We start from the raw sequence: 10,676 nt of genomic DNA, 5'->3' as shown, positions 1-10,676 counted from the left end.
TGTCTATGGGTTTCTGATCCCAATCGTAGCCCAAACTAAGATGACATCATCATGACATCACACATTTTTTAAATTATTATAATTATGCTGTAAAAGGATAAGCAATAATACAGACTACAACTAGTAAACTCACTTTCATGGGTAAGACGATGTGCTCAATCAGCAATCTGACAATAATGTTGATGTGTTTCTGTGTGTGTGTGTGTGTGTGTGTGTGTGTGTGTGTGTGTGTGTGTGCTATCAGAATGGGCTCTAGTCAGAGCAGCGAGAAATTCCACTGCAACCGCTACCTGGACGGACAGGGTCCTCCATCACTGGTAGAACAAGGTCCTTCACACACACACACACACACACACACACACATGCATGCATATTATCTGATTGTCTAGCTCATTTCTGGATGATTTGACTAAACGTGATGTGTGTGTGTGTGTGTGTGTGTGTGTGTGTGTGTGTGCAGCTACTGGAGAGGTGAACGGGATGTTCAGAGCTCTGAACGGCCAGATGACCTGGGTGGTCCTCCACAGAGACCTGCCAGGTTTCCATGACGACAACACCCTGCAGATCAACTACATATTCCCTGATGGGACACAGACCGTAAGTTTGGCAAGCAATAAAAACCCCAAAGACCTGATAATTATAGTAAAAAATGTGTTCTAATAAGTGACTCTTTATATAATAATCACCTTTATTTTGTTGCAAAGTATAGCAATGAAACTATGATCTTTTTTGTACAAATTTGATCTTGCTTCCAAACTTTTGGCCTGTAGTCTATAACATAATAATAATAATAATAATAATAATAATGTGTGTGAGGCCCTGTTTTTCTCTGTGTGTTTGTGTGTTTCATATTCAGAAACCATGTGTATTTGTTTGGTGTATATTATGAAAAGCATAATTTTAAATCAACAGATTCAGTTCTTAACAATAAACAAATGGCTTGATTTATGGAATACACAATCTGTTGCCATGGACACAAATCATTTAATCCCTTAAATATACAACAATATTTACTGCACAAGAACAGGAGGAAACAAAAGAACAAGCACAACCCTAAAAAAACAGTTTTGAAAGATGTGAAAATGGCATTAAGAGAAAAAGAAACAATAACTTTGAGTGTAAGTTGATGTGAATGAAGGAAACTGGAGAAGCTCATAGTAGAGCTCAGGTTTCTATGGCAGCATTCTTTTCACCACAGAGGCTGATGATCTGGTTCGTCTGGTTGGCAGAGTTTTGGAGGATGGGAGCTGCTAAAAACTGAAGATGCACAAGACTCTGGAATGTACTAAACCAGTGCTGCACGTTACCTTCCAGCTGAATTCTCTGTACGAACATTTCCTTGGTGATAAGGAAGTTCTGATGTACGGTTGATAAAAGCCATGCAGGTACAAGCAACGTATGTTACAGGGGAATAGAAAAATGTATGAAATAAAAATTGTTTGTGATTGAATTAACAGTGACAACAATGTAACTTTGACAAGCAACTCAAGGAGATGCATTCATAGTGTACGACAATAATCTCACAAGAAAAAAAGATTGATAAAAAAATGCTTTTGACAAGGCTAACAGAATTGTAAAGGACGATGTTAGCTAACAACTGCAAAACTATCTACACTGGTTGCATAAACTTAAAGCAATCAAAACCATCTCAAACTCAAATTACCTGGGGGCCGCTGGAGGCAGTATCAATGACCAAAAAAAGACACAATGACAGAAAAAAAACTAAATTACTTTAAAAAAAATACACAAAATGACTAAAGAAAGACACAAAATGACTAAAAAAGACACAAAATGACCAAAAAAAGACACAAAATGACTGAGAAAAGATTAAATTACTAAAAATAAGACACAAAATGACCAAAAAAAGACACAAAATTACTTAAAAAGACACAAAATGACCAAAAAACCCCACAAAATGACCAAAAAAAGACACAAAATTACTTAAAAAGACACAAAATGACCCAAAAAACCCACAAAATGACCAAAAAAGACACAAAATGACTGAGAAAACATTAAATTACTTAAAAAAGACACAAAATGACTGAGAAAACATTAAATTACTTAAAAAAGACACAAAATGACAAAAAAGGCACAAAATGACCAAAAAAGACACAGAATTATTAAATAAAGACACAAAATTATTTTAAAAATAAACAAAACTACCAAAAAACTGTAAATAAAGGGACCTTCCACACACAACACGGTAAAGTGCCATTCATATAAAACTCACATTAAACTTTCATATCAAGGTGGGGGCCACAAAATATCGTCACGAGGGCCGCAATTGGCCCGCGGGCCACGAGTTTGAGACCCATGACATACAGGGATTTTAGTCGCCTTCTGCTGGAATTTTCAGTAGAATGCATCTTAAGGCACTTCCTGGTTTGCCTCCCTGCTCAGACCAGGAGGTTGCCGCCTGATTTTTCCTTTGCCGCTTCACTTCCTGCAGGAGAAACACCCCCACCCCGGCCAGCCGTATACCGGACTGCGGCTCTGTGCTTACCTGCCTGACAACCGTGAAGGCAGGAAGGTCCTGAAGCTGCTGGAGAAGGCCTTCAACCAGCAGCTGCTGTTTACGGTTAAAACCAATAAAGATGGAGAGGACGTGGTCACGACAGCTTCCATTCCCCTAAAAACACAACCAGACGGAGGGAGCAGAGCGTGAGTACATATTTCAATCACAGTTTTCCCTTGTTGACCAATGGTAAATGGTAAAATGGTAAAAAAAAAAAAAAAAAAAAAAAGGACTGCACTTATATAGCGCTTTTATCCAAAGTGCTTTACACTACAGACTGAGCCCATTCAACTGTTCACACACACATTCATACTGGTGGCCGATATCTAAATAATGTTATATATAACTTTATTGACACGTTGCCGTGGATACGCATTGTTCTGCTTCTCTCCTGATGACGGCTCGCCTTGTTAGTGACCTGTCAATCAAAGGTAGTCCCGCCCCAAATCATACGATTCTTTATCTTCTATTTTCTTCTAAATGGGGCCATTATTTACACTATTAACATCAAATTGTCTTGAATTTTTTTTTGACTAGTGATTGAGACCATAGTGTTGTCCTGAAAAACAATTCTGAGGTAATAAATCAAGTGAGAAGTTTTCTCATTTTGCATTGAAATGAATGGACAGAAATGTTTTTGCAGCCAAACTTAGCGCCCCCTGCTGGAATTTTTGGTAGAATGCAGCTTAAGGCACTTCCTGGTTTGCCTCCCTGCTCAGACCAGGAGGTTGCCGCCTGGGAAGGACCACTGTGGGACAATATCAACCATATTCAGAGACATAATAATATGTTTTTTTCAAACTTCTCTTTATTGTGTTTTTTTCTTTCGTTCACATACAAAAATATTGTAATGTTCATTTATGCTTAAAATCAACACGAAAGAACAGAATGATAGTAGAAAAATAAAAGCAATAAAAAAACACAAAAACAAAACAACAACAAAACCTAGGTGGAGTCAAATAAAATATCAAAACAAAAATAACGTTTACAAATAAAAGAGATTTAAATATTAATAATACAACTCGGAGGATGTCAAGTTTTCCAAAAAATTACATTTGTTAATTTTTCATGGGGTTATATTTAGTATAATAGTCCATAAACGGCTGCCATATTGTGTAAAAGGTGTTTATCTTACCTCTCAGGGTGAATTTTATTTTTTCTAACTGCAAATGTTTCATTATATCATTCATTAAAGCTTGATAGCAGAATTATTCTTCTCGCTAACAGTGTCAGCATGAATATTTTTGTCTGGACCACATATTAAGTATAATCTGTGTTTTTTCAGGGATGGATATCCAGACTCTGACTACCTGAAGACTGTGAGAACGCTGTTGAAGGATAAAGGCATTGAATAACACACAACACACACTGCTGGCAGAGACTTTAAACTACAGTTAATATCTGAATATCCAGAGAACAGGCGCTATAAATAACTAGCAAATGTCTTTATTTTTAATTTTACACATTACTAGTGGTTGTTGTTGTTGTCAATGTGTAATCTCAAGTGTATTCTGTTTATTATTACATTATTTTAATTCCAATTCTTGAAATATATTTATTAAAATGTGTATTAACGCCAACTTTTGCTGATGTCTGTTGTGCAACAACACTTCCGTGTGTGAAGAAGACATTTTTTTTGTACCAGTACAAAAATTAAGTTTTAAAATCAGAACATGAAGTCATTATTTTATTTTTCTAGCGCAATATAAATGAGTCATATACTGGTATGAGTGAGCTGAATATTTTATTTTGAAAAGTACAATGTGTGTGTGTGTGTGTGTGTGTGTGTGTGTGTGTGTGTGTGTGTCATTTTTACAGGAAAATACTGTTATTTTTTTCATTGTTTAATCCTCCTTTCCTCACGTTGTGCTGTATTTCTTTCTCTTCACCTCTGTCATATTGTTTGTGTGTTTTTATACGTTTTGGACGGGTTGATGGCATTTTTTGTTGTACTACCCTGTGCAATGACAATAAAGGCTTCTGATTCTAAAAAAAAAACCCAATAATCCTACCATATACCATATTTGCAGTTAGTTACTGTAATTTGCACAGCATTATGGGTAAAGTGCTGATGTTACATATAATTTACAGTAATTTACTGTTTTGCACATTACTAGTAGTGCTACTGTATTTATAGTAGGACATATAATTTTATTTAATTTGGAGTATCCATCATAGGTTATTTATGTATTTGTATGCAACATTGTGTGTTAACAATATATATATATATACTACAGGCCAAAAGTTTGGAAGCAAGATCAAATTTGTACAAAAATAGATTACAGTTTCATTGCTATACTGCAACAAAATAAACTTTATTATATAAAGAACACTATACTTTTACTATAATTATCAGGTCTTTGGGTTTTTATTGCTTAAATCTGTACACATACTTGTTTCTTTACTCAGCTGCTTCTTTCTAGCCATTTCTGTGGTAGTTTGTTTGATTTGGTTTTTACTTTTGCACTAAAGTTGTGACTCTTTTAAATCTTCTCAACCCTAAAACTAAGCCCTTCTTTTCTTAAGTTAACATTTATTCACCAATGGTCTGCTAACATCAATGTATACCTAAAGGTCTATTGAGGGAAATGGTTCAATTCAATAAAGGTAAAGTCTGATCATACAGTAAACACATCCAACAATGTAAAGAATCCATACTGGTTTTTAAGAAAGCCATAGTGAACAGAAAATTTAATTGCTTACAAACTTTTGGCCTGTAGTGTATTTAATTTCCAATTGGCAATATGGTCACACCAGTATGTGATAGTTGTGATTTAAGGAGAAACTTTCCAGTCCCACTGTACCACTTAACATCCCAGAACAGTGATTTATTAAAGCAACAACAATTGTCCTTCAGAATTCTGTGACACACACACAATACAATCAAACAACCAAGGATACATTCATTTTAAATTTAACAAAACTGACTTTATAACACTGTTGATGGCACAAAGTCTGGTAATTTGATGCATTTTCAAGTCAGTAGGCTGAACCACATTTAAAAAGATGTTTGAATCTCAACTTTAACTCTCTAGAGTCCAAGAAACCACCTGAACATTACTTCTTCATGACGTGAAGACATAAAAATGAAGCAACATTAAGTCTTACCTCAGCTTCCCTCTAAAGTTCTGGCTTGAAACTCCATACCAGATTTCTTTTGGATTATATTCGGCCAAGTTAAACTGGGGATAAGGTCAAATATATTTAGTTAAAAAATATAGAACTAGATATTATCCTCATTGTACCTGTTATTTGTTATATTTGCAACCTGTGTTCATATTTGCAACATTTAAAATTCTGTGTATTGAATAGTAAAACGGAGATAATGTCAAATATATTTCATATAAAGAGATAAACTAGATATTGTCCTAATTTTACCTCTTATGTTATATTTGCAACCTGTACATTTCTGTGTGTGAAACATAATTTTCATGATCAGATTTTATGTTTTCCTTTGTTTCTTTTTGGTTCAACATTTTTATCAAGTAAGTCAAAGTTAAACATTAATTATCAGGACATACAGGTGAGGTAACGCTGAAAAAAAAAACTGATACCAACATGGCATGGTGAAGATTTTTAACAGATTTTTTAAAGGACATAAAAGCCAAAGATTTCAGAGGGTTAACATAAAACATGTGACATTCACATTCCTAACCACATTCAGATATTTTTTTCAAACAGTCAAATGCCCCATCTCCCTTCCACAAGACCAAATGCGTCGACCTCAGATGAATGGATGGGAGTCAAGGGAGTCCTCTTTCTAAAACTCCCGAATTTCTAAACAGCGACGGAGACAACAGAGACGTTTGGGACATTCTGGGTTGTGTATGCTATCACACTTCTCCATCTTCAGTCCTGGGAAACATTGAAAAGGAAAAGGAAAAAGGGGTAAAGATTCTATCTCATAAGATCTGGTAGAGTACTGGAAGTCTTCTCTGCAAGGGCCCACCATCACTCACAGAGAAAGAGAGACACACAGAGTTCCACTTAGCATGTCTGGGACCAACCTCACTGTACAATATGTCTAAAAAAGGTCATTGTTGAGAGCACAGGGGAAGGCGAGTGTCTGGCTAGTTGCGGGTGGCCTGGGCTTTGATACCATTGTGATGAGTGAATGGGAAGGGCTGTAAAAGGGCTTATTGAGGGATAAAGGGTCATAGGATGAATGTAAAGGAAGTGACTCTTTGAAAGACTCGCCTACAAAAGGTCCGCAGCCTTTGGAATCCATCTGCTTGTCATATTAATTTAAAGATTTGATTTTTAGATATCAAAAATACAGTCTTGGTTTCACCACATCTATGTGTTTGTTTTGTCTTTGGGTTTTTGATAGATGACTGACAGACAGACAGACAGACAGACAGACAGACAGACAGACAGACAGAGAGACGGACAGTAATATACGATAGATCATTTATATGTTGGCTTTCATTGGGATCAGAAGATAGATATCTAGATTACCATCCATCCATCATCCATCCATCCATCATCCATCCATCCATCATCCATCCATCCATCCATTTACCCGTCCATTTATCCATTTATCCATCCATCATCCATCAATCTATCATCCATCCATCCATTTATCCATCCATCCATCATCCATCCACCCATCCATTTATTCATCCATCCATGCATCCATGCATCCGTCCATCCATCCATGGATCCATCTATCCATTTATCCATCCATCCATTTATCCATCCATCCATTTATCCATCCATCCATCCATCCATCCATCCATCCATCCATCCATCCATCATCCATCAATCCATCCATCCATCCATCCATCCATCCATCCATCCATGTATCCATCCATTTATCCATCCATCCATCAATCCATCCATCCATCCATCCTCCCTTCATTGCATCCATCCATCCATCCATCAATCCATCCTCCCTTCATTACATCCATCCATCCATCCATCCATCCATCCATCCATCCATCATATGATAGATCATTTATATGATAGATCATTTATATGATAGATCATTTATATGTTGGCTATCTTTGGGATCAAAAGATGGATATCTAGATTACATCCACCATCCTCCAGTCTTGTAATTACCAGGCACACAATCTGCTTTGTCTTCCAAAAGGATGGACTCTAATTGTGGGCCAAATTAAAGAGCTTAATGAAACACTGCTGTGAACCATTTATCACCACTAACAAAGGGACAGTGATGACAGAGGAGGGAGGAAATCGCCAATGCATAAAATATCTATGTAGTGTTTGTTGGTTAAACTTCACAACTTGGGCTTAAAACCCACTTCTTGTTTATTTTCAAAGCTGCTTCCAGGGAAAATATGTAAAGGAAAGCCTTGTGCTTTTTGCACAATTTAAAAATTTTGCCATAACAAATAAAAAATGTGAGCCTCCTCTTCCCCTCAGTTCAATAGACTGGGATTGGGTATACTGCTACCCCTGGAGCTACTGACAATACTACATTCTTGTGTGTCCCTAATGTGTGTGTTTGTGGGCGTATGTGTTTGTGTGTTTTGACAGATTTGACAGACTGTGTGACCTGCCAGTGGTGGACAGATGAGTGTGTGTGTGTGTGTGTGTGTGTGTGTGTGTGTGTGTGTCTCGGCGTCCAGGAGAAAGTGGTTTAAGAGGCTCCTGGATGGCAGAGGCCTCCCAAATGAGATTATACTTTATTGTGAGTGCAAGGACCTGGCTGTAATTCAGTTTGAAGAGAACATCAGGCTTGCATTAAACTGGGAAAGTTCACACTTGGCAATATGGACCAATAAGAGGGCAGCAAGGCTTTAGGTAGGGCATAAAGGTAGAAGAGAAAAATAAGAGCAATAAATGGCAGAGTTCTTCCCACCACCTCCTTCTGCAGTAGAACTCTTATTCCCTTATATGTCCTAAACTGTGGGGGGATCTATGGAAAAGACCAATGATCAGATTAACAAAGACTTAAACATATATAAGAAAATATTATAATCATTATCAACAAATCATAATGTGATATTTTCCACAATTAATAATTAGAATATTGTATCTATAGCATCCAATAGTATAAGTAGTTCTGCAATAGAGGGGAGTCTGTGGCCTATAATAGGATAGAATATCTTTATTGTCATTGTAACAAGTACAAGATTAAGATTAAGACCATTGATGAATACATGTTAAGAAAAGAAAAGAAGGGCTTAAAACACAGTTTGTATTATTCACTTTAGCTCTTTGGCTTTTGAGAGTTTGGATACAAAAATCCCAATAAATCTCAACTGTGTTCATATCTCTGACAAACTACCACAGAAATGTCTAGAATGAAGCAGCTGAGTAAAGAAACAAGCGTACAGATTTATACATTAAGGAAAGAAGGATACACAAAGTCTAAGCAATAAAAACAGCAAATAAAAGACCTGATAATTATAGTAAGTAGTGACTCTTTATATAATAATCACGTTTATTTTGTTGCAAAGTATAGCAATGAAACTGTGATTTTTTTTGTACAAATTTGATCTTGCTTCCAAACTTTTGGCCTGTTGCGTACATCTAACACACTTCATGTAAATCTTGAACATTGCCTTGAAACCTGTAAAAAACAAACTGCGATTACGGGAAATGTAAACGTTGGTAAAGTGTTTGCCAGTGACAGTTCGGAAGGAAGGACAACGCAGCCTTTCTGCTAACCTTATGACAAGAAAACCAGGCAACAGAACTGCAAAGCACTCAATACTCAGTTTAGCAAGTTTTATTAAGACATTCTTGTTCCATACACCGCACAATCCCAAATGGCTCTTTTACAGTACAACAAAGCCCCATACACCGCTCGACTTAGGACTGTTGTATTTCTCAACATTGGCTCTTCAGCAAGACTCAATGCGGCCCTATCTTCCTAACTCATACATTACTCAAGGAAACAGGTCACTTATTTACACATACCCCTCTCACATGGTGTGATGTGGGCCCCAGGTATCTGAAGGTGCGGGAAAGCATTACCACATTTCTACCATTAAAACCGGGGGAGCTGTTGCGTTATTCTGCCATTAAAGCCGGGAAAGCGGATACATCGTTTTCTAGTATTTGTAGTTTTTTTCCACCTATTTTCTGTCTCTTGGCCAATGAAATCCATCAGAACACATGTGGGAGTGTCGCAATGCAACATGGGACTTTTCCAGAACTTTGAAATCATCACCAAAAAAAAGACACAAAATGACTAAAAAAAGACACAAAATGACTAAAAAAAAGACACAAAATGACACAAAATGACCAAAAAAAAACACAAAATGACAATACATGTGGGAGTGTCCCAATGCATCATGGGACTTTTCCAGAACGGAAATCATGGTGGATGACGACTATAGCGGAGGGAGCTCAGATATAACAGCTATAAGCTCTCAAATACTTTTTGAATTTCATTTCTATCTGCTACAGAGGCTGAAAAATCTATTATTTAGTAGGAAGTGTTGACACTTCTGTTGAATTTACAGAAAAACTTCAGGTTTTAGGGGGTTATTTTAAAATCACCGAGAGGTTTTACAGGCATTTTTTTTACAGGCGCTTTAGGCCTAAATGGGTTTAAAAAAAGACACAAAATTACCAAAAAAAGACACAAAATTACAAAAAAAAGACACAAAATTACCAAAAAAGACAGAAAAATGATTTCAAAAAGACACAGAATTACAAAAAAAAGTCATAAAATTACTAAAAAAAAGATTTTTTGGGGTTATTTTAAAACTGCCCAGAGGTTTTACAGCCATTTTTTCCAGGCGTTTTAGGCCTAAATGGGTTAAATTGAATAGTTCTGAAGTCCGATAGATGGAATTGCATTAGATCAGAGCATTCCCAGATGTATATAGCGTTTGATTAATTGTTGTGGAAGCCTGTGTTTCAAACGTTGAAAGCCCACCACTCCAGCAGACTTTTAGCTCGGGGGTTACAGTTCCTGCTGTAGAGCTCTGAGCTTTGATCTGCTTTACCACTTACTTTGTATCCACCTGAGGGCTGCTTCTCCACCTTGGCCTGTGAGTGTGGTGTCTGGATCTTTGTATAGATGGATGGGTGGTCATGCTCTGCCTCTAAACAGCACTCCTCCGCCCTCCCATTCAGTGATTAATGGTCTTTTAGTTGACAAATCACCCCTGAGGCTCAGAGATGGGGGGGCTGCTAGACAGACAGTGGCTGCTAGACAATCAATGCCACAAGGTTTCTC

At 36.9% G+C, this 10,676-nt stretch overlaps 1 protein-coding gene across 1 annotated transcript; it reads left to right on the top strand.

The window, feature by feature from the left end:
- Positions 1-245: 245 nt before the first annotated feature.
- Positions 246-4,005, top strand: dtx3la (deltex E3 ubiquitin ligase 3L a). The gene is made up of 4 exons (XM_059327406.1): positions 246-327; positions 461-597; positions 2,450-2,661; positions 3,801-4,005. The coding sequence occupies exons 1-4, from the start codon at positions 246-248 to the stop codon at positions 3,868-3,870; spliced, it is 501 nt and encodes a 166-aa protein (XP_059183389.1). The 3' UTR covers positions 3,871-4,005.
- Positions 4,006-10,676: the final 6,671 nt, after the last annotated feature.

This window comes from Centropristis striata, chromosome 23 (assembly GCF_030273125.1).
Source record: "Centropristis striata isolate RG_2023a ecotype Rhode Island chromosome 23, C.striata_1.0, whole genome shotgun sequence".
NCBI lineage: Eukaryota > Metazoa > Chordata > Actinopteri > Perciformes > Serranidae > Centropristis > Centropristis striata.
This window is presented reverse-complemented; position numbering and strand designations above follow the sequence as displayed.

Coding starts and splice junctions, on each gene's coding strand:
- dtx3la (XM_059327406.1), top strand. CDS start 246: ATGGGCTCTAGTCAGAGCAGCGAGAAATTCCACTGCAACCGCTACCTG. Junction 328..460: donor TCCATCACTGGTAGAACAAG/GTCCTTCACACA, acceptor GTGTGTGTGCAG/CTACTGGAGAGGTGAACGGG. Junction 598..2,449: donor TCCCTGATGGGACACAGACC/GTAAGTTTGGCA, acceptor CACTTCCTGCAG/GAGAAACACCCCCACCCCGG.